The sequence below is a fragment of the Heterocephalus glaber genome, unplaced genomic scaffold (genome assembly GCF_053883595.1).
Source record: "Heterocephalus glaber isolate CG9 unplaced genomic scaffold, H.glaber_assembly_v1.0 deba00001553, whole genome shotgun sequence".
In the NCBI taxonomy this organism is placed as follows: Eukaryota; Metazoa; Chordata; class Mammalia; order Rodentia; family Bathyergidae; genus Heterocephalus; species Heterocephalus glaber.
Genome location: NW_028258344.1, coordinates 15,118,491 through 15,143,713, shown reverse-complemented (window position 1 = coordinate 15,143,713; position 25,223 = coordinate 15,118,491). Strand labels below are relative to the sequence as shown.

Below are 25,223 nucleotides of genomic sequence, written 5' to 3'. Positions count from 1 at the left end.
AATTTGCTTACCTGTCCTCCGGAGGCATTTGAGCTCCTTGTCATCAGGTATTAGGTCATTCATCATTGCTGTGGCCTTTCTTTCAGAGAATCTTTTTTTTTTTTTTTGGTCCTGGGGATCAAACTCAGGACCTTGTGATTACAAGGCAGGCGTGGTGCCACTGAGCTAAATCTCTGGCCCCCCTACTTTAGCCTTTCTTGTCTAGCATTGTGCCTGGTGCCTATAATTGTTTAGTAAGCATTTCATTTTTCTGTTCTGACTGCTTTTACCAATAGTCAAATCAATTAAACATTTATTGATCACTAAACTATGCCAAGTGTTTGGAAGATTAACCCATAGGCCCCGAGTTTGATCTATTTTTCTCATGCTGACTGTGCTTCCCCTTTTTTTAATTGATACCTAAAGTTTTTCTTGATAGAACCTTTATTTTCATTGTGAAGCTCTAGAGAATCATTATTTTTGAAATCTTGGGGATGAGTTACATAACCTCATCAAAATTGCAGAGGAATACTTGGGTGAATTACCATAACTCCCAGGCTCAACTTTGGTGACCAGGAATTCCCATTGTGCCTCTCAGTGTGCTCAGGAGCTAGGCTGTTCTTGGTTTTTAGACTTCGAGACAGAATTGGTTTTTGCCCCTGGTCTGCTTCTTTGGGGGAGAGTCAGAAATGGACTCCATCTTTTTTTCTTCTTTCTTTCTAGATAACAGCAAAGGCTTCTATCATTTTTGTTACTCTTCAATACAATGTTACCCTCCCTGCAACAGGTAAGTAATTTTCATAAAGAATTTTCTGTTTAACTAAAAGTTCAGTTGAACAAAGTTGAAGATACTCATTAAAACTAGACTCTGCATTAATCTTCACACATCTCATCTGTGAGTAGACGGAATATTATTTTGATTTTATACATCAAAAATCTGGTGATTTTGATCAACTATATTTTTGTGAATGGGCTTAAAATTCTATCAAAGAACTTTTTTATTGGCTTCTCTGCCTTCCCTTCCTATCTTGTCATAAGAAAATTCTAAAAGTTAGATATTTTAAATGTGGTTACTGTCACTGTTCAGACGCAGTGTTCAGGCTGTTTTTATGGACCTCCAAATTATATTTTGGATCTTGAATAATAATCCACTTAGGCTTATTTTATTTTCATTTTTTTTGTTGCTGTGCTCTGCCTTTATCAATTACATTGATTTGAGAGAATGTCAGTATACTCTAGAAATTATAAACTACACTTTTAGTTTTTATTCCAAAAAGTTTTATTTCTAAATTATGCTATGTAAAATCAAGTTGTTGTGGGAAGTTGATTTTAGTTAGATATAATACTACAATTAACTGGCATAAATGAGGACTGAGATATTTGGTTAATAAAATAGGAACCTATTCAGGCAGTAAACTGGCCCTGAAGTTTTCTATTTGGAATGTAAGATCAGATGTACAACATTGAGTTAGGTTTTTGTTCAGTTACATATAGTTTTGAGGTATTTGATTTAGTAACTTACATATCAAGTCACTCAAAACTGTAGTGTTTAGAAATTGGAATGTGCCAGAGAAGAATATAAAGCTTACCTAAATGGTTCTCATAAACATTAAGCTTGAGAACAAGTGTCAGCAATTCACAAGTATCTGGTTAAGATTTATTTTGAAAAATTAAAGCAATTGCAAAGGCTAAAAACAGTCCAGACTCAGTGACAAATACCTATAATCCCTATACTTTCGAAAGTTGAAGTAGGATATCAAGTTCAAATTCCACTTTTGCCACGCCCCGTGGCTGAAGGGTTCACAGAGTGAGAAAGGATGGTGGAAGATTAGGAAAGACAAAGAGAAGCTGATTTAACTGAGGCCAGATGGAAACCCTTTGTCCTGATGGGACAAAGGGGAATGGCTGGAATCCTCCTCAGCACCTTTATTTATAGTGTAGATAAGGAAAGCTCAGGAGGAGGTCAAAGGGGCTGCCTGATTGGAGCAGGGAGAACTGCTAGGGTCTGCAGGAGGTAACACTTGATGTTTCTCTGGCGTATGGGCAGGAAGGAAGATAGTCCTCTTCTCAGCCAGGCCTTGCTTGTCACCACACCCTCTTGTCACCTGTTCTCCCATGGGGCCCTGTTCTCCCATGGGGCCCTGCCTCATCCTCAGGAGGAAGTGAACAAGATGCAAGCATGTTTCTCTTCCACTCGAGGACCTGCCTCTTCCATGGGAGGAGGCAAGTTAGGCCTGGCCATAGTGATTTACAGTGCAGTGCTCCTAGCACACTTTGGCAATTTAGCAAAAAGCCAAAAATAAAAAAGGCTGGGAATGCAGTTCAGGTGTAGAGTGGCCCTGGGTTTGATCCCTAGTAAAAAAAAAAAATATATATATATATATAGTAGTAGTTTCTTCTAATTGTACTTGTAAACCAAAACCAAATCAAAGGTCAAATCAGTTTCTTTGTCTAAATTATAATATAGTGTCCAGTTTGAAGGAGAGATGGAAAGTTTGAAAAGTTCTTTGAAAAAAACCAGGCAAATAGGCCAAGTATAACTTTATCAACATGAAATATTTGCCTGGGACAATATCAGTTTATTGAATGTGGCCTCCCTTCCCTTGTTTATTGGTCTTTGATGGATGTAACTAACATGTGTCAAGGTTTTGTAAGTAATCTCTGAAGCTTCCAGTTTTGAGATACTCTCCTTTCATTTTTCACTCCTTCCAAGACTCATCTAAGAGCTAATTAGCTATGATTGTCTGTAAAAGTTTACTAGGTTAGTGTTCTTTTGTTTTTATAACTATGTTGTACTAGTGCTGTTTTTATGATCTTATGTATATTTTTATGCATGTGTGTCCTTTTTGGCCTTCAGAAGAACAAGCTACAGAATCAGCGTCCCTTTATTACTATGGTATCAAAGATTTGGCTACAGTTTTCTTCTACATGCTAGTGGCGATAATTATTCATGCCATAATTCAAGAGTATGTGTTGGATGTAAGTATGCAATCTTAGAAATCTATACTTTGTAAAGTACTAGCTCTCCATTCGAAGACAGTCATATATTAAGTATATTTTATAATTTATTCTTTATTACTAATAGCTGTTTTTATTTTTAGAAAATTAACAGAAGAATGCACTTCTCCAAAACGAAACATAGCAAGTTTAATGAATCTGGTCAGCTTAGTGCATTCTACCTTTTCGCTTGTGTTTGGGGTACATTCATTCTAATCTCTGTAAGTATGTCCCTCTTAATATTGTTATCCTTTCACGTCTAAAATTTAGGAACTCTGCCTAAAGGACTAGTATAAATTAAGAGTGTCAGTGATAAATTTCTCTTTCAGTTTTTATATAACAAATATTCTGAGCTTTTCACTGTTTCAGAACACCTTACACATTTCTAGTCATTATAGATATTTTTATATCTTGTAGTCATTTTCAGATGTCTGTATTAGCAAAAAATATGTTAGTGATGCTGTTAACAGGTTACACTGTAAAGTTTTTAGTTTTCTCCTCTAAGAATAGTCTAGTTGCTTTCCAAATGACATAAAATGAATAATTTTGAGCCCAATGCAATCAAAACCTCTAGTTTTATCACTAGTGAAAAGGAAGGCAGTATCAACTTTAATATTGTAATAAAACCCTTAAATTTATATTGTATCCTATAGTTTATATACTTTAAAATTTGTTGAATACAGTTTTGTTTTGGTTTGTTTTTTACCGTGTTAGAGATACACAGCTGACAGGGTAAATTTTCTAGAATATAACTCTTAATGTTGGAGATAGATTAAAATTGAACTTTTCAATTCAATGCTCACAGCATTTTACTCAGCTATTTTAATACTTAATAGACATATGTAAACTTTACATCTAAAATTATTTTATAATCTAGTGCAGTGGGACATGGCTGTAATCCCAGATACGTGGGAAGCTAAGGTAGGAAGATTGAGAGTTCAATCCTAGCTTGGGGAATATAGCATTATAATCTCTCTTACAAATTTTTTTAAAAACATAAAAGAGTTAGAATTCTGTGGAAAACTGGAGACAATGTAGAGAAACCAGGCAGGCGGGAATACTAAGCCCTGGTTCCCAAAGAGTTCCTTTTCAAACACAACTGGTACTGGATATCAAGCAACCCAGAAGGTTGGACACTAAGAAAACATCCAAGTATTATGCTGAGTATGTTGAAAAGAAGTACAAACACCAAAACATAACCAAACCAAAGGCCACATCACAGGGAGATCAGACCTAACTAAAAGGATCTCCACAGTAGTGTCAGAGTTTCTCTAATCTTTAACCCACAGAACAAAAGCAGTAGAAGCATGAGAAAGCAAGGCAACAATATGTCCCCCAAAACCCTTAACTTCCCAAAAGCCGATCTCATGGACCCTAAAGTAAAAGAAGCTATAGAAAAAGAACTCAAAACCCACATGGCCAAAATATTTGAAGAAATAAAAGAAGAAACATATAACCAAATGCATAAGATGTTCAAAGAGGATTTAACTAAACAGGTATTTTTACCAGTAAAATGTTTTGACAGGTTTAAAGAAGAAGCAAACAATAGATTGAGTTAAGCAAGACAATATAAAACATGAAAGGGGGCCAGGGATCTAGCTCAGTGGTTCCGGTGCCTGCCTTGCAACCACAAGGCCCTGAGTTCCTGAGTTCAATTCCCGGTTCCAAAAAAAAAAAACAAAACATGAAAGAGGACGTCAGAAAAGAATTAGAATGTATGAAAAGAAAAGGATTGATAATAAATTCAATGGAAAGCATGGGTAGCCGACTTGAGCACTGTGAGGACAGTGTTAGAAATAGAAGATGTAGTAGATCATAAATTGATACCCTAAAAACAAGACACCATGTAAGCTGGATCCAACAGCTGCTAGATGACTCAAGAAAAAAAAAAAACCACTCGGAATTATAGGAATAAAGGAAAAATTAGAAGATGACTCAAAGGTATAAAAAATTTATTCACTGAAATCATAGCAGAAAATTTTCCAAATCTAAGGAAAGAATTCAATGTTCAGGAGCCATATAGAACCCTAAATAGCAACGACCAGAAAAGAGCCTCTCCATGACACATCATAATGAGAATTCCAGAAATTCAGCAAAAGGAGAGAGTACTAAAAGCTGTTAGAGAAGAATAGCAAGTAACCTGTAAAGGCAAGCCCATCAGAATATTAGATATCTCAGCACAAACCTTAAAGGCCAGGAGAACCTGGAGCAGTTTTTCAGGCCCTGAAAGAATGCAATTGTCAACCCAGGCTTTTATATCCTGCAAAATTAGCCTTCAAAATTGATGGAGAAGTAATGGAATCCTTGAGCCCAAAGGAAAGTGTACATCTAACTTGAAGAGGTTTTTTTTTTTGGAGGTGTACCAGGGATCGAACTCAGGTCCTTGTGCTTATAAGGCAGGCATGGTGCCACTGAGCTAAATCCTTGGCCCAGGAGAATATTTAAATAAAAGAAAATAAGTATCAGCCCTGGGAAGATAATACAATAACAGAAGTCAATAAACTCCTTAATTTTTTTTTTTTTTGGTACCGGGGATCGAACTGGAAAACTCCTTAATGTTAATGATCTCAACTCCTCAATCAAAAGACACAGGCTGGCAGATCCAATAAAAAAAAATTAAAAAAAAAAAGCAATAAAAACTTGCCCACAAGAGACATACCTCTTCCAAAAGGAAGTAAACAGACTGAAAGTAAAAGCATGGAAAATTCCATTCAGCTGGACAGATAGACATGAATACAGTCACAGTCTTCAATACTGCACTGTCACAATTAGGTCAGCCAGACAGAAATCAACAAACTGTCAGAGCTAAATGGACTTAACAGATATCTACAGTATTTCATCCAACAAAACCAATACACATTTTTCTCAACAGCACATGGAACTTTTCCATGGTAGACCATACCTTAGCCCATAAAGCATGCTTAAATAAATACAAAAGAATTGAAGTACTATAATGCACTGCATTCTATTGGATCATACTGGAATGAAGCAATAAATGGACAGCAAAAGAAGCCACAGGAATTATATAAACACATGGACTTTAAATAATACGTTACTGAATATATTGGTAGATGACAGAAGAAATCAGGGAAGAAATAGTTTCTGGAATCAAATGACAATGGAACCGTTACGTACCAAAACCTATGGGACACGGTGAAAGCAGTTGTGAGAGGGAACGTTACAGCTGTAATGCACACATGCAAAGAATAGAGTGATCCCAAGTAAATAACCTAATGATGCGCCTCAAGGACCTAGAAAGAACAATGAAGATCTGAAACTATTAGAAGAAATCATAAGACTTAGAACAGAAAAGAATGAGATCGAGACTAAAAAAAAAAAACAATGTGAAGAATCAGTGAATTGAAGAGTTGGTTCTTTGAAAGGATAGGAGGGCCGGGGATTTAGCTCAGTGGTTTCGTCACCTGCTGCGCAAGTGCAAGGGCCCAAGTTGGATCCCCAGTACCAAAAAATAAATAAATAATGAAAGGATAGGAAGGGGATAGAGAAGATGGGAGGAAGGGAAGGGAAGTTAAAAAGGATCAACATGCTGTATGACTATATACCAGTTCCCCCGTAATAAATGTATTTACTGTGTATCACAGTAGTATACTAATACAAAATTGAAAAAATTCTATGGGAAAATATTCTTGTTAAAGATAAGTCACTAGGGTTTTTGTTTTTTGTGGGGGTTTTTTACATAATGATTTTCCTTGAATACATCTAGTTACCTAAGACAGATTTGGGTAGTATTTTTTTTTTTTTGGTACTGAGGATCGAACTAGGGACCTGCGCTTGCAAGGCAGGCGGTGGAACCACTGAGCTAAATCCCTGGCCTTGGGTAGTATTTTATGGTCATAATCCCATAAAATTTTAGCAGTATTATGATCCTCTCTCCTATCAGGAGCTTTAATTTTTCCTGAAATCCTTCTCTAATTACCCAAGAGAAAAACCCCTCTCATAGCTGTTGTACTTCCATTACATACCACTACTATTGATTGCTTATGTTTGTGTACATGTGGTGTTTACTCTACTGGATTGAAAGACATTTGAAAGTCAGAAATTAGGTCTTACTTGACTTTGTATTTTTCACATTGATTTTCACTTTGCTGAAATAATCAATTTAAATTGTATTGAAAATAAACTAAAAAGGCTTAAGTGGGCTGTTTGAAACCTGCTATAGGGAGGTATAAATCTTTGTATGATACTCATAGGCTAATAATCATGTCTTCTCTCTTAGGAAAACTACATCTCAGACCCTACGATCTTGTGGAGGGCTTATCCCCATAACCTCATGACGTAAGTGATTTTTAACAGGCCTTTCTTAATTAATAAGACCACGATCCTATTATAAGTAAGCAGAACTCATTCTTGTTATCCTCCTTAGGAGGTTAAACAGTTCATAAAATAGGTGCAAAAGTTATGTCTTGGCAGTCTCTCTGCCAATAAGAAAAATGTTGCTGTGTACTTTGTGTATATTTTCAACATCTTTGTTAGCTTGAAAGAACTGATTTTAACAGTAATCTTAATTTTGGTATGCTCTCTTCTGGAGTGAGGTGGAATCTCAGCATTTTCATTTGCATCTCTCGAATGACCAGTGATGTTGAACATTTTTTCATGTATTTATTTGCTATTTTTACTTCTTTGGCTGAGGAATGTCTGTTCATTTCAGATGCCCAGTGTGCTCTCTTCCTTCTCAGACTTTCTTCTCTTCATGAGTCCATCTCCATACTTTTTTTTTTTTTGGTACCAGGGATCAAACTCGGGTCCTTGCGCTTGCACAGCAGGCGGCGAAACCACTGAGCTAAATCCGCGGCCCTCTCCATACTTTTGTTCCTTCTCACTCCCAGTCTCTTCATTGCTTAGCCTCTTCTATAATCTTCTTATGGATTTTTTTTTTAATCTTATATCCCTTAAGGTTTCTACACAGTTCTTCCAGGAACTCAGTGATTACAAAGATACTTAGCTTAATCATTTTTCAAGCCTTGCTCTAGTACAACTACTCCATATCAATTTACATTAGCCTGTGTCAGTCTTTTTTCATCCCCAAAATTGTCGCTTTGGTTTTTATTTTCTGTCGTGTCTGTATAGTGTCTTGATGGTTATATAATCATGGTTTATGTAAGTCTTGTATTGTGCCCATACCCACCAAGAATGTATGTGCCTTGATGTTGGTATGGACTCTTTATTTGCATTTTATAACCTTCGCGTTATAGATTGTAGGATTCTTGTCACCGAGACAGTACTCACTAAATATATTATAATATGAGAAATGAAGGAAAAGGTATGACGGAAAGAAGGGAATGATATGGGCACACACATCTTTAAGGCTAGCAATAATACCTACTCCACTGAGTCATTCTCTGGTTTAAAAAAAATTATATTAATTTAGTGAATTTTTACAGAACAGGACTACAAACATCCTACTTACGTGGTACTGTAACTCACCCCCAAAATTATTTCAGGTTGGTTTTGTATATTCTGTTTTAGACTTCAGGAGGAGAGGGAAAGGGAGAATAAAGAGACAGCAGGAAGACTAGAGGACTATAATGTAAAGAGAAGGCTTGATTCTAGACTGATTTGGGTTATATCTCCTAGGGAACCCTCATGCGCCTTATTGCTCTCTTTAATTCTGGCTCTGCCTCCATTTATTTAAGTATCTCTCCATGTTCCAATTAGGTAGAATTACCATATTTTCCTAAGGAGAAAATGAAATTGAAATTATCACATTTTTGGGCAGTTATTAATCTAGTATCCTTTACTTTCATATCACTCTTTTTGCCTTGTTTCCCCTTTTGATGAGCCGGTTAGATAGGCGGGTTGATCATGTTCCTTGTGCTTTCAGTAGCCAGCAGGCCCTACTAAATCAATATTAACAAAAGGGGGTTCTGGCTCCTCCCATCTAATTTGCATGCCGACAGCCTCCTGCAGCCGTCTTTGCCTGTTAATACAGGGGAACTAACTGACTGGGAGAGAGTATCCTAGAGAAGTAGGGGAAAATGGCTGCTGAAGAATTACTTAAACATACACAGAATATTGTACAAAATGATCACTCATAAAGATATTGTTTATAGTATCCTGATTTCTAGTATTTGTTTACCTTATCCTTTAAAAATATGCTTTAAAAGATATTTTTTGCTTTCTTGTACAGATTTCAAGTGAAGTTTTTCTACATATCACAGTTGGCTTACTGGTTTCATGCTTTCCCTGAACTCTACTTCCAGAAAACCAAAAAAGTAAGCTGGGATTTTATAGTTTTAAAAATTGTCTCTTTTTTTTTTGAAAAGTCTTCCTAAAATTAAGTATTTTCTTATGTCTTTGCCCTTACTCAACTCTTCCCCTGTCATTCTCCTGCTTCCCCCCTTTCCACAAAGACTAAAATCAATTTCTTAAAACAAACTTCAGTCATTATTTTAACTTAGGGATCTTTTACCTTTGACATGTTAATTGCTCATTTTAAAATTATATTAGTAATTTAAGCTAAATTAAAATTTAAGCAAATTTTTAAATGTGATATTAATGTCATCTTATTGATATTCTTAGGGATTTATTTCATGAGACAAAAAGGGTTAGTAAGATTTTCTGTAGCTATTAATTCTGTGTATGAGTCCCAAAGAAAAATTCAGTATTGAGAAAAAACAAGTAAACCATGGTTAAATATTCACCAGAGAAGCCTTTCCTGAAATGGGTGGAGCATTCCCTTTTTAGCATGTGGGAAAGATGTTTGTTTAAACAAGCAGACTACTGGGGCACTGCAGTAACCTCCTTTCTGCTTTTACCCTCTACTTCTGAAACCAGGTTCCCATGGTATCACAAGTCAACTTTATTTCCTTTAGTTAGCTCTTCTCCCCTGAAACCTGTACTAGTTCCTTACTGCTTTAAAGTAAAGCAAAGCTACATTCCTGTGTTCTAAAGGTCTCTCTTCTGCACTACCTCTTCCCTGGCCTCTCTTCTGCAGCTTTATTCACACTGTATTCACTATAATCCCAACACATCAGTTCTTTTTTCCTAGAATACCTTTTCCCTCTGATAAATTAAGCACTTTTATTGCCTTTTTTTGGGAGGTTTTTTTTTTTAATCTCCATATATGATATGTTATGTGAGATTTACTCCAGAATAATACCTGATGAAGGTAAGTAAGCAAGTAGGGATATACATGAAAGAAGCTCAGTTATTTATTAATAACTGTTAAGACCGGGTTATGGATATATAGGGATTCATTTTATTCCCTGTCAGGGGTGCATAAGAGTGTGTAATGTTGGGCCGGGGATTTAGCTCAGTGGCACCGCACCTGCTTCAAAAGCGCAAGGTCCTGAGTTTGATCCCCAGTACCAAAAAAAAAACAGTGTGTGTATGTTTGTTTGTACACATAGATATATACACACATACATTGTTCTTCATTTTAAAATGTTTTTTCTTTGCCCCCTTACTTTAAGAAGCCTCCCTAAGTAGAATTATGACAGTGACAGTGTATGTCTCTATCCTCCCCAAAGCCACTTGCTTTTGTATGTACTATAAATAACTGATTTGTGGTATAGGCCCATTTGTCTGTGTTTTATGTGTTGTGTCTTTCATTGTCTCCTGGGACTAGAAAAGAGCACCAAATTAGAGTCCATGTGCTATGGCATACTAGTTCTTGTGATGGTGATTTTTTTAAAAAGTAGAATGTTTTTCCATTTAATTTGATTGTAAGGATTTAGGATTAAAGTCTTTATTTATTTTTAAACATTTGACCTCAAACTACCCTAAGATAAAATTATTATACCCATTTTCCAGGAGCCTTTCCATATTTAGTAAACTCCTAATGTGAGGCATAGGTGATTGAGAGCTGTACTGTCCAAATGGTAGTAGCCACTAGCATGTCTAAATTAAATTTAAAAACACGGTTCCTTCACTCACACTAGCCATATTTCAAATACCCATTAGCTATCTGTGAGTAGTATCTACCATTTCTGATAGAAGAAATAAGAAATATGGAGTATTTCTGTGATTATAGAAAGGTCTGTCAGGCATGTCTTAATATGATGGCTCAAATATTTTAAGTTTTGTATACCATTTGGGCAAAATATATCTGGGTTTCATTATTAATCTATGTCTATATCTTGTTCATTGACTCTGATAAGTAAAGAGGGACATTTCAAAGTAATTGTTCATTTTAGTTCCTAAAGCTTCTTTCTTCTCAGTTCCTGCCAGATGGCATTTCTCCAGAAATGCAATCTAATTTTTATGGAATAATTTGCATAACTTAGAACTTAACTGAAACTATTTTTAACACCTACATGTGACAGTTGAAAGTAACTGTTTCAAGTAATTAACATAATTTGAAAGTAACAGCTGCATATGTGTTAAACAGTTTCTTAAAATTTACTCTATGAAAATTATTTTTGGAAGAACTCTTTACTGGAAGAAATTAGTACAGTGATTGTTTTGAACCAATCCTTCAGACAAATGAAGAAAGAAAAAGAACACTATTAGTAGCAGTTCAAGAAGTGTGTTAGTAGCAAATAACTTAGTTTCTCTATGGAGGAAATTTAAATCATATATACTATATACCCTTTAAGATAAACAGTTCTTCATTTTACCCTGATAAGATTTTACCCCTGATAAGATTAGCTGGGCATGGTGACACAACACCTGTGGTCCCGGCTACTTGGGAGGCTGACACGAGAGGATCACTTGAGCTCAGGAGTTCAAGACCAGATCAAAAAAATAAATAAATAAAATAAAATTGTTTCTCAGCCAACTTAACATATGAGTTTTTGGGATAGTCATGAAATTATTAACATTCCTAATACTCAGTTTTACTTTGATTATACCTACCTACATACATAATTGACTTGATTATACATAATTGTATGTCAAGAGATATTAAATTAGAAATGGGTTTTTTTCCATTTTTCGTGAAAGTTGTGATCCACTTTTCATATGCAACTTTGGATCTTTGCCTTATATTTCAGTATATTTGTGATAGTTTGTTTTTTAGTGTAGTACTGTCAAGAAATGTATTTACTTATAAAAACAAATTTATCAACATATGTCATTATCCTTTTTAATGAAAAATGTTGGAATGTTACTTGAAGTTACTTATAATTTTAGAATTTATAATGTAAATGTGTTATACTTATTAGATTTCCATGAAAATTGAGATCCAGATTTTAAGTCATTTCATGATTTGATCCTTGTACAAGTTGCTTGACTATCAGCATTAAGAATATGTGAGAGGGCTGGGGATTTAGCTCAGTGGTTTCGCTGCCTGCTGTGCAAGTGCAAGGACCAGAGTTCGATCCCCGGTACCAAAAAAAAAAAAAAAAAAGAATATGTAAGAACTCAGGAGGTGGCACCTGCCAGTAATCACTGCATTCTGGGAGACTAAAGCAGGATGATCAGAAGTTCCAGCCTAGACTAGGCAACTTGGTGACATAGGAAGACCCTATCTTAAAGTATAAAATTTAAAAAGGGATAGCGTTGCAGCTAAGTGTGAAGAACCCAAGTTCATTTCCTAGTACCACACACAGATTAAAAATTTTTTTTTCTAATACTTCATTTCCATTGTATGTATTTTTCCATTTAAGTATTAAACTATTATTAATCTTCAATAAGTAAACAAAACCTCAAACTGGGTTTTCTGGTAGAAAAAGTTAATTTATGTAACAGAAGCATAGGATGTGGCTGGGGATTTAGCTGAGTGGTTGTGTGCCACCTGCGTCGCAAGCAAAAGGACCCGAGTTCGATCACTGGTACCAAAAAAAAAAAAGCATAAGATGACATATAAAAATGTTTTCAGAAACAAAATAGCTTTTTGTTAGTCACTTTTATGGCATCTAGACTATAATTGCTAGAGCAGTGATAAGCCACTCATGGATGGCTTGCAAGCTTCCTAATTAGAACCTGCAGTATGTCCAATGAATAAATCTTGGGAGCTCCCTCTGCAAGGGCCAGACTTAACCAGCCTCCTTGGTGTTCTCCCATTTGCCATGTACCATATGTGTGTGTGCTCCAGTGACCATGGTGCTAGGTGAGGCCTTTTGTTGGTCTCAGATGTGTGAGCAAGGGAGCCAGAGAGTGTTGGGGGAGTTTGGCCGGAGACATTGGTACTAAACACAGCTATTTTCTAGATAAAATTTCGCATTTTAAAAATCATGGTATACTACCTCTACTGTTGCGTTTTCATGCATTTTTCTAGAGTGCGTATTCTCCAGTTAGCCACAATCCCTACCACTCCTCTTGTGGTATTTTAATTTTTCTGTGGTAGGTTTTGAGTATACAAATATTGCTTTTGAGACACTGGTCAATTTGTATGCAGCTGAAGGGACCATTACTTAGGAAAATGTTTCTTGATACTTTAGTCCTTTTGAAAGCTGTAGATGCTATTTCAAAAGCTTAGATATTTGATCATTTTAAGGGTAGAATCTGGTGATGGCATTTTACCCTCTGTCATAATCAACTCCATTGACTGACTACCAGAAAGGCAGGGCTGAAATGCAAAGTTGAATCTGAATTTAGGAAAGAAGCGACAGGGATTTTTTTCTTAGCTAGTGCCAAGCACAGCCTTGACCCATCTAATGGAGTTGAGATTTAAAGACAAGAGATTAGACAAATGGAATGGTTTTCTGAAATGAAATTTGTAATTTTTAGATTTTTCAGAGAAGAAAAAGACAGCTTAGGTTCTTTGATAAATGACCAATGTGTATTTTTAAACTTGGATTTCTTAAAAATTAATTTTTAAAAATATTCCTAATAAGTTTACAGATCTGTAAAACAGTTTTTACAGCATATTAGTTTTTTTGCATTGACTTACACAAATTTCTGGGTAATGAAATGAGTTCATTCAGCAGTTAAAAGCTAAAACCTCCCTTTATAAATATTGAGGGTCCCCTTGGTCTGCTTTTTCATCAGAACTTTGAAGCATTAACATCTTCAATGAACATGGCAGAGATTCCTATACTTATTTACGTGCCACCTTCCTGTTTTACCATATTTACATACTACGAGCTTGTACTTCTGACTGTATCCTAATTCTGTGCAGTATTATTCATGGAATTTTAATAAGATGTATTCAACTTAACGTATTTAAAATTTTTAAAAGTGTTTTATTGGGCCAGAGATTTAGCTCAGTGGTTCCGCTGCCTGCCTTGCAAGCGGCAAAGACCCGAGTTCAATCCCCAGTACCAAAAAAAAGGTGTTTTATTGTATACTAAAATCATTTTGCACTATACCACTGATAAACTATACTTTGGGAAACACTGATATTCCATATGTATAGTGGCGACTTTATATCTATAGCATATCCAGTTGTTTCAGTAACACCACACATGAACTCCACTGAAATGGTTGTAACAAGAGAAGAGAGAGGCTCCCCTGTGGTTCGCTTTAGCATGTCATCTCAGCACCTTTCTCCTCCTTTCCCTTTGCGAGGAAACATATCTCATTGGAACTCTGAGAACTGTGTGGAAAGGATCTTAAGACCACGTATTTTTAGAGATATTTTTCCGGTGGTTAGAACCATTATAAACTTACTATTATATCTTGGAGATTTTCCTGAGAGTCTCAAAATACAGTCAGACTATCTTACGTTCTACCTAATACTTATTTTTTGTAGCATTCTTACCAAAGAAGTGTTTTCAGTTTTAAAACTTGACTTGTAAAATCTCTCCTCTTTCTCAGAAGATTTGGGGAAGTAGTCACCACTAAAATATAAAGGGAGAAATAGAGCAGCAGTAGAGTCCTAGAAGCAGGACACCGTGTAATGAGGTTCCGAGAAACACAGTTCACTTTGCCAGCATCACCCCACCATGTTCATCATTTTAATTAGTAAGTGTACTACCTGAGTAGTACTAACCAGGCTAATGCTAAGTGTTATAAATAAATAATATATATGAGGAAAACAGCCCAAACCAGACAGCAGAAGTGACAGAGAGGCTCTCCCTCAGTCACCAAGCACTCTCTGAGCTTATTTAAAGCAAGATTCACCTCATAATTCACTGTGTATAAAATGTAGAATTTCATAATAAAATTTACTCTACACACTGGCTTTTTAAAATTCTATTTTCATATATATATATATATTTGTTGTTGTTATTGTTTGTTTGTGGGGGTTTTTTGGTACCAGGGATCGAATTCAGGACCTTGTGCTTGCAAAGCAGGCACAGTGCCACTGAGCTAAATCTCCAGCCCCTGTTTTCATATTTTAAAAGATGCTAAAGTGACCCCCTAAATTGATTTCACAGTCCACTAGTAGGTCTTGACTTACATTTTTTTTTTCTCAAATTTTTTTATTGGTACATTTTAGGTATACAATACATTTACATTCATTATTGGGAACTTGTACCTTTACATGATGTATCTTGGTTCTTATTTTTTCCCCATTCCCCTCCACTCCCTTCACCTCCTCCACCCCTCCCTATTTGCAAAGGCTTTATTTCCATTTATTTTCTTCTTGGGTTTTTTTTTGGTACCGGGGATCGAACTCGGGACCTTGCGCTTGTGAGGCAGGCGCTGGAACCACTGAGCTAAATCCCCAGCCCTATAGTACAATTTTCACTCTACCACATTGCTCTTAAAGAACAGAAATGTTCTCAGGAGGCTGAGGCAGGAGGATCACAGCAAGTTCACCTAGACTATGTGGCAAGACTCTGTCTCAAAAAACCAGAAATGTTGCGTAAAATAAAGGGCTAGTGAAGTAGCTCAGTGATAGAACACTTGCCTAACATGCACAAAACCCTAGTTCAGTCCTTACTACGGTTTTTAAAAAAAGGTGGGAATGTAGCTCACTCACTGGTAGAGTGTTTATCAAGTCTGGGCAAGGTTCTGGGTTCAATCTCCAGTACCACCAAAAAAAGTGTTTCACCATGTTTTAATCTGTATTTTTCTGTTTGTAGGAAGATATTCCTCGTCAGCTTGTCTACATTGGTCTTTACCTCTTTCACATTGCTGGAGCTTATCTTTTGAAGTGAGTTGGGATTTTGCTTGGGTGTGTAAGTAGACAGGGCAGATAGTATGCTGGTTTAATTGATAATTAATCTTTCCATTTGGAATGTGTTCTTTCAACAGCCTGAATCATCTAGGACTTGTTCTTCTGGTGCTGCATTATTTTGTTGAATTTCTTTTCCACATTTCCCGCCTGTTTTATTTTAGTGATGAAAAATATCAGAAAGGGTAAGTTACTGAGTGTGTGTGTGTGTGTGTGTGTAAGTTAAAGACAGTGCCTAGGTTACCGAGCCTCATGCCCTTGGCATTTATATCACTACTCTTTAAACTAATAGCATTACTAAATAAAATGAAACTATTCTACACTTGGCATTTTTATCTCAGTGAAGTCTTTCTCAAATAGATTATTATGTTAGAACTTGACATTTTCAAGGATTTTGGAGTTTACTTTTCCGTAGTGACTTCTACTTTGTTTATTGCATGTTTTCCTTTTGGGGAAAGGAGCGATAGAGAAATAAACTTTCAGAAGGAAATGAAAATAGATAAGATAGCCTTAAAAATTCGAAAAGATATTCATGGGAAAGTTGGCCTCAAATCAAATTGGAGAGGTATAACTTGTAAAGAGTGTAAAGTCTTTGAAAAAGAAAAACCTAAAACTAGGACTCTGAGATGGGAATTTGATGTCCTGTTCTTTATACCACAGTTTTTGTTTTGTCTGGCATTTTTCAAAATTATTCTGCATATTACTTGTGAGAAATGTTAGTATTACTTATACAAAAAAAGAGATAACTACATACCAGCTCCCCATGATGAATACAAATTATGTACTATAAACATGTACTCATGAAAATATTTTTAAAAGACAGCTAAACAAAAATATTACACAGATTTTTCTACTAGATTCTTAGAACCTTAAATAGGTTAATATGTGTTATTTTTTTCTTTCTTAAGAGTGTGATATGTTGCATTTCCAGACACAACTTCAGGAGAATTTGCTTCTTTGAAGAAGAATAAATGTTGTTTTGAAATGCATTTACTTGGGCCGGGGATTTAGCTCAGTGGTTCCACCACCTGCCTCAGAAGCGCAAGGTCCTGAGTTTGATCCCTGGTACCAAAAAAATAAAATAAAATGCATTTCCTTGATTGGAATCTAATTTCTAATAAAATATTTCATTGCTTGGTGGTATTATGAGTTTGACTCAATGATATTTTTCTTGCAGATTTTCTCTGTGGGCAGTTCTTTTTGTTTTGGGAAGACTTCTGACTTTAATTCTTTCAGTACTCACTGTTGGTTTTGGCCTTGCAAGAGCAGAGAATCAAAAGCTGGATTTCAGTACTGGAAATTTCAACGTGTTGGCTGTTAGGTACAGTCAATTTAACATTTTCATTTTGTACCACTTTATAATATATGTTACCAGTTTTATTTCTAAATTGAAATACTAAACTGAAGCCTTTAGCTTCTAGGATGAATTATTAGTGGAATGAATATTAAAATAATCTTATCAACAGAATGAAAATTATAGCATTAAATTATTATCAAAGCAGAGTATATTATTTTCATTCAATGGCGTTATTTTCATATGCTGATTTTTTTTATTAATATTTTCCAGAATTGCTGTTCTGGCATCCATTTGTATTACTCAAGCATTCATGATGTGGAAGTTTATTAATTTCCAGCTTCGAAGGTGGAGGGAACACTCTACTTTTCAGGCACCACCTGTAAGGAGGAAACTACCAGTGACTAAAGGCAGCCGGTTTTCTAGAAAAGGAACAGGTTCGTATTCGCTAGGCAGTGAAAAACTTACGGAAGTAAAAAAAATTTTTAAAATTTGTAACGGATCTTACTTTCAAATGTTATAAAGAAAACTGATTCTAGTCTTTATAAAAGGGGAGGAAAAGTATGCTTCTTCTGTTGTATAGTTAAGTGATTCTCTGAGTGAGGAGAGTCAGTTACACCCCTCAAAGGCTGTCAACTACGTTTTCCTTTCACAAGTTTTCCACTATTGTTACTTTGAGCCACTGTAGACCAGTGTCTGTGGGCACTTCTGGTACGCAACTGCTAAGCAAGAGTGAGGTGTTTCTGGAAGTTATCAAGCTTCTTGTTCCCCTTTTTTTGTTTTGTTTTGTTTTCATTGTTGTTTGAGACAAGGTCTGGGCTGTGTAGTTTAGGCTGCTGTTGAACTCACTGTGTACCCCAGGCTAGCCCTGGTGATCCTCCTGCTTCAGCTTCTCAAGAGCTGGGACTACAGGTATGCGCCACCATGGCTGGCTTTGTTCACATTTTAAAAATTTCTACAGCCCCTTCCCATCTGCCTTTTAGTCCCAAGTGGAACGACATTTTTTATAACTTCTGATTGCTTGATGCTTTGTCTCTGAGCCTGCATTTAACTTTTCTCTTGGCTTTTGAATGAAAATACCTTGACATTGCAGATAATATTTCCAATGTGTATGTGGTGTTATACTTGGAACTGTAACACGGGGAGTGCCAGTTTAAAAATAAATCATCTCTGTACTGCTTTTTGTAAGTCTTGATATCCGATAGTTTTTGTCTTCCACATTTGTCCCAGCAGTTCTTAGCATGTTGTACTTGGTCAGTTTCCACACAAAAAAATATTTGCTGAGATATTGGATTGAATTACAGTGAATCTATAGATAGTTGGGGATATTAAGTGTTTATTAAACAGCTTCATTGGGATTCACTCTTGAAAGAATACATTTCATTCTTTTTTACATAACATTCACCAAGTTGTGTGAATCACTGATGCCAGGACATTTTTATCACCCCCAGAAAGAATCCTTGTGGTCATTAGCGGTCTCTTTCTATTCCCCTTGTCCCTGGCAACCACTGGTCTATTTTGTGTCTCTACGGACTGGCTTTTTCTGGACAATTGATATAAAAGGAGCCATGTAATATGTGGTCTTGTGACTGGGTTCCTTGTCTTAGCTTTGCTTTTTTTTTTTTTCTTCTGTACTGGGCATCAAACTCAGGACCTTGCACTTGCCAGGCAGGCACAATGCCACTGAGCTAAATCCCCAGCCCAATTTAGCATATTTTTGAGGTTCATCATAGCATGCATCAATATTTCATTCCTTTTTATGACCAAATATTCCACTGTATGGCTGTATCACATTGTACTTACTCATTCATCAGTTGATGGACATTTGGGTTGATTCCAGTTTTTGTCCATTATGGGAATACGAAAATTCACATATAAGCTTTTGTTTGCACATTCATTATCATATTCTTTTTTGAGGGTATGTACCTACTGGTGGAGTTGTTGGATCATATGGTAACTATGTTTAACATTTGGAGGGAAATACCAAGCTGTCTTCCAAAGTGGCTGTGCCATTTTATAGTTTCGCAGGTTGATACTCAGTTGCTCACGTGCCATTTGTTGAAAAGACTAACCTTACTCTAAATTGTCTCACTACCATTATCAAAAGTCATGGCATGAGTTTAACTCTATATTCTGAATTTGGTTCATTTATTTGTATCTGTTCCTATACCAGTATCACACTGTCTTGGTTTCTGTAGCTTTTAAGTTTTGAAATCAGGAAATGTGAGTCCTCCAGTTTTGTTCTTTTTCACGCTTTGGTTGTTCTAGGTGTCTTGTATTTCCATATGGATTTTAGGATCAGCGTTTTGGTTTCAGCAAAAAAGCCAGTTGGAGGGTTTTGATATGGATTGCCTTTGTCTTTAGATTGCCTAGGGGAGAGTGTGAACACGAGTATCTTTTCATTTATGTTGCTCTTTAATTTCTTTCAGTTAATCTTCATAGTTATCAATCCGTAAATCTTGTACTTCTTTCATTAAATTTATTCCTAAATACATTATTCTTTTTGATGTTATTATAAAATAAAATCCTCTTCATTTTCAGATTGCTCATTGCTAGCATATAGAAATTGAATTGCTTTATATATTGTTCTGGTAGCTTCTGACTTTCCTGACTGACTTATTCTAGTGCTGTTTTAATATATGTGGATTCCTGTGAATTTTCAGTATACATGGATCATACATAAATAAAAATAATTTCCACTTCTTCATTTCCAACTTGGATGCTTTCTACCATTGCATTTTCTTGCCAAATTACCTTGACTAGAACCTCCAGAATGGTGTTGAGTAGAAATATCCTTGTTTTGTTCCTGATCTTAGGGAGTCAACATCTGATCTTACCATTAAATATGATGTTAGCTATGTGTTTCGTCAGGAAGAGAAATCATCTTTCTGTTCCTCATTTGTTTGTAATTATGTGTTTGTGGGCGTGCACGTGTGCTGGGATGATTCTGTGGCAGGTTGCTTTTTTTTTTTTGGTACCTGGGATCAAACTTAGGTCCTTACACTTGTGAGGCAGACAGCAGCACCACTGAGCTAAATCCCCTGCCCAGGTTGGGGGGTTGCTTTTTTGTTTGTTCGCTTTTGTGAATCTAGGATCAAACTCCACACATTAGGCAAGTGATCTGCCACTGAGCTACTCTCCTAGCCCTGTTTGTGTTTTTATCATGAAAAGTTAATTGATTTTGTCAGTTGTTTTTTCTGCATCTGAGATGATCTTGTGGATTTTACTCTTTTTCTGTTGATATTATAGATTACATTTATTATTTTTAAGATAATAGACTAACATTGCATTCCTGAAATAAATCCCACTTGGTCATGGTATATACCTGCTTTTATATTTCAGGATTTGGTTTGCTTGGATTTTGTTGAGGACTTTTATGTGTGTATTAAAGGGTATTGCATGTATTTTCTGTTGCAATGTCTTTGTCTGGTTTGGATATCAAGGTAATATTGGCCTCGTAGAAGGACCTAGAGCAGTGGTTGTGAACCTTTTATAGCTTTCAATCATAACAAACAGCCCAGTACAGCACATGTACCATAGGTTCGCCACCACTGACCTTAGGTGTATTTCCTCCTTTTCTTTTTTTTTGGAAGAATTCTTGGATGCCTTATTTTATAGGTTTATGTATAGGGATCTCATATATGTTTTATTAGATTTCTTCTAAGGCATCTTTTTTTTAAAGCTAGTGTATGTGCTTTTTTAAAAAGTTTTAGTTATTTGTTATACTTGTATAGAAATGCCATTGGTTTTCTTTAAGATACATACTCATATTAAGGAACCTTCTTAATTTATTTAAAATTTACACTCAAATATCCAATCATATTTTCTCCAGTATTATACCTTTTCTTTTCCTTGCTACATTATACTATTAGCTAGGACCACACCATAATATTATCTAAGTAAATGGGATCTCCTTGTCTTGTTTATCATATCAAGGAGAGACCTTTCACTATTTGACCATTAAGAAAATTTTGGGCTAGGGGATGTGGCTTAGTGTTAGAGTGCTTGCCCTAACCATGTGAAAGGTCCTGGATTCAATCCCCAGTATCAACCCCCAAAAAAGTGTTTTATAAATACCTTTTATTCTGTTATAGAAGTTCTCTTTTGTGCTTTATTCACTAGAAGTTTTCGTCATAACTGGATGTTAAGATTTTTCTCCCCCAGTTCTAGGGGTTGAGCCCCAAGCCTCACACATGCTTGGCAAGCACTCTACCTCCTCAGGACTTTTTTTTAAGATAGGGTCTCTTTAAGTTTCCCTTGCTGCCCTCATATACACAGTTGCAGTCCCAGCACTCTAGAAGACTTAGGCAGGAGGACTACAAGAGTAAGCCCAGCCTGGGGAACTCAGCAAGACCCTTTCTCAGAAATAAAACAAGGGCTAGAGATGTAGCTCAGTATGCAGGCCCTGAAATATTTTCTTAGGATTCATGCATCTATATTCATGTGAAACATTGGCCTGGAATTAGCTTGATTTTTTACTTATTGTCTGTCTTTTGGTAAATTGTATTTTTTCAAGGAATTCATCTATTTTGTATAAATTTATGAATTTATTGGCCTAAAACTATTCACATCTTCCTGTCACTAACACTTGTAGATCAGCAGTGATTTCTGCTTCCATTTCCTATGCTAGTAACTTAGGCCTCTCATCTTTTGTTCCTTCATCAGCCAAAACTGCCACTCTAGGGGTGGCATGCAACTCAGCGGTAGACTGCCTAAGCATGTGTGAGCCCCTGGTCTAATCCCAACACTGCAAAAACAAAGAAAACCTAACATTTATCTTTTTTGTTGTTGCTTTTATTAGTTGTATCTTTTCTGTAGAATTGATTTCTATTTTTTCCCTTTCTCTGGATTTAATTTGCTGTGTTTTTATTTGTTATTTATCTTTGAGATGATTTTTAGACCATTGCTAGGCCTTGAAAGCAGATTTTTATCTCCCTGTCAGTATGAGACTTCCAGTTCTGTTTAGCTTTGTAGTTTCTTAAGAATTGTTTCCTGTGTGATTTCTGTCATCCATGGTACATACAGTTTAATATTGGCAAACATGTTGAGGGAGAAATACACACAGAATATTGGTTCTTTGCCTTAAAGTTTGGCCACTTGCTCTGCCTGAACTCAACCCTAGACTATTCCTCTATTGTGCTCTCTGCCTCAGTTTCTGAATCTACAAATGTAGGTCATCAAGTGTTTGGATTACTTCAAGAAAGTAGTGATTAATGCAGTCACCTTGGTTCATTTCCTTTCCTTCTAGAACCTTGACACATCAAGTCCTGTCTGCCTTCTTGTTTTCCAGAGCTATGAAACACCCATTTTTATTTTCAATTTTTATGGCTATTTTTGGAGGGAGAACTAGTCAGACATTAGTTACTATTTATTGGCTATAAGTAGGAGGGCATGATCCAGGCACAGTGGCACACTCCTGTACTCTGAGCACTGAGGGATGTGAGGCAGGAGGATCATAAGTTCAAGTCCCATCTGGGCAATTTAATGAGACCCTGACTCGAAATTAAAAAGCAGAAAGGACTGGGGATGTAGCTCAGTGATAGAGCACCCCTGGGTTTGATTGCCTAGAACTGCAAAAAAAAAAAACCATGGTTTACTCTTAAACATCATCTTAAATCGCGTTTTTTTTAAATATGCTGTAAAGAAATGTCTCATCCAAGGACTTTGCTGTCACACTTAAAAAGAGATTTTTTTGTTTCTACCAAGACTACTCTTCGTTTTTTAAATTCTTGGGTTTTTGTTGTTGTTTGTTTTTTCTTTATTTCTTTGTTTGTTTTGAGACAGGGTCTCACTATGTAGCCCAGGCTGGCCTTGAACTTGAAGTGATCCTCCTGCCTCAGCCTGCTGGAATTACAGGCATGCACCACCATGCTTGTCTTATAATTTCTTTAAATAATTTTCTATTGTATCACTCTTTTCTACTTTCAGTAGTAGTTGCTGGTTTTTGCAGATGTGGGGGGAGGGGGGTGCCGGGGTTCAAACTCAGGACCTTGCGCTTTCAAGGCAGGCAATGGAACCACTGAGCTAAATCCCCGGCCCAGTAGTTGCTGTTTTTTAACTTGCTGCTTTCAATTCATCATGTTCAGCATTTACGAGGTTTTATGATTGATTAAATCTGAGTAAATTTAATAAGTTTTACTTGACTATATACTGGACTTCAAATTTTCTTTTCTGAAGGTACCTTTATGTATAAAAATTATTACCTGCATTTACTTATGAGAATAACACTGATAATTTTCTTTTTAGAAAATGGTGTAAATGGAGCAGTGACATCAAATGGAGCAGACTCTCCCCGTAATAGAAAAGAAAAATCTACATAATGGATTAGAAACTAAATGATCGATGTCCCCAAAGAAATCTGCTTTTTACTATATCTTTCAGCACTAGAGATTTTTCTGTTCTTGAAAAATACAGTTTCTGCTCTTTGATTCTTGCTGTTGTACTGTTTCATGCATTTTTTTAAAAGGGCATTTGAGGGGAGGATGATTACTATGAGTGAAAAAATATTTTAGCTTAGACTAAGCTACCTGCCTTCAAAACAGTTTAGGGACCACCACACAATTTACTTTGTTTTTTAATCTTCAAACATTTTTCTAATGATTTGGAGGAGATAAAAAAATACTATTTGCAGAAATCCCACATATCAGTGAAACAGTTTCTTGCACTCACCAATTTTTTACATTGGCAAAGTGACCTGTTCCAACAAGGTCATATTTTTTAAGTTATCTTTCAGGGTAAAATGGAAATACTATAAAGTCAGATGTCAAACTTTAATATGTTTTCAGTGTTCTGTATTTTAGGAATTTTTGTAGCCTTTACACCTGGAAAAAGCAATTTGTAAAATCACCAAAATAATTGTGTGCTTTATTTTATACATAGTGATTGTTAGTGTTAATCTCCCATTAAAAAAAATACATGCTAATGGTTACAACATGTGAAGATTTATCGCCATATATAGAGGATCAAATTATCTTAACATAAAAGTACTTGTGAAGTGAAATCTTGTGCATTTTCAATACTTACCAACTGGTAATCACAAAATATTTACTATGAAAAGGAAAATCCAACTTTTTGATATATTTATTAATAATGATTCTTACTGGGGGCTTATCATAAGTTTGATATGCACAGCATCTTAGTATCGTGCACACCCTTTTAAAAGACAATGCCTAGAGCCGGGGATTTAGCTCAGTGGTTTCGCTGCCTGCTGCGCAAGTGCAAGGACCCGAGTTTGATCCCTGGTGCCAAAAAAAAAAAAAAAAAAATTAAAAGACAATGCCTATTTGATTTATATCTATAAAAAGATGTCAGGTAATTATATTTGGAAAACTAATGCACTAACTTTAAAGAAATTGAAAATTCAGGTGGATAGTCTTACAAAAGACTGCTTTATGTTATAACTATAGCTTTGGTCCCATCTTTAATTGAGAAACATTTATCTGTATAAAACATATTTTTGGATAAATATATATATATATTTGTATCTCTACAAGAAAGGCTCTAAAAAACATTTGAGTAAAATATTTGGTTCCCTTTTCTATAATTATCCTTTAAACCCCTTGTAGATATATTTGGTTTGTCTGTCTTTATAGTATATATAGTGCACCTTTTGGTGTTCATGTCTTGTTCCCCCTTTCTCACTTCTGTCACCAGCTAATACATGTTCGTGCCATTTTTAGTGTAAAAGTTACAGATCTATCAGGTCTGTGGTTTAAGTTGCCATGCTGCTAGAAAGTGCTTTCTCTTTCCAGCTGTTTACCTCTTCCTGGAAAAAGTAGTAGCTCTCTGTAGCATTATGGAGTTTCAGTGGAACCAAATTTTTGCCATTAAAAACTGGCATTATATTGAACTATACATTGAGAAATCAGAATAAAAATTTTTACTTTCACAAATTGCTTCCTGGATGAGTCCTTTATTAGTATTTATGCACTTTTCAGTGTATGATCTCATTAAAATGTCTCATTAGAAAAAGATTATTAGTTCCAT

At 35.8% G+C, this 25,223-nt stretch overlaps 1 protein-coding gene across 1 annotated transcript in view; it reads left to right on the top strand.

The window, feature by feature from the left end:
* The window catches only part of Tram1 (translocation associated membrane protein 1), a 33,042-nt gene extending 9,377 nt beyond the window's left edge, over positions 1–23,665 (top strand). Inside the window, exons 2-11 of the mRNA XM_004842062.4 lie at positions 703–766; positions 2,837–2,958; positions 3,081–3,197; positions 7,214–7,272; positions 9,125–9,209; positions 15,852–15,922; positions 16,024–16,128; positions 17,121–17,264; positions 17,511–17,674; positions 23,484–23,665. Of these exons, the coding sequence (XP_004842119.2) occupies positions 703–766; positions 2,837–2,958; positions 3,081–3,197; positions 7,214–7,272; positions 9,125–9,209; positions 15,852–15,922; positions 16,024–16,128; positions 17,121–17,264; positions 17,511–17,674; positions 23,484–23,557 (1,005 nt within the window). The 3' untranslated portion in view covers positions 23,558–23,665. The remainder of the gene's footprint in view (positions 1–702; positions 767–2,836; positions 2,959–3,080; positions 3,198–7,213; positions 7,273–9,124; positions 9,210–15,851; positions 15,923–16,023; positions 16,129–17,120; positions 17,265–17,510; positions 17,675–23,483) is intronic.
* Positions 23,666–25,223: the final 1,558 nt, after the last annotated feature.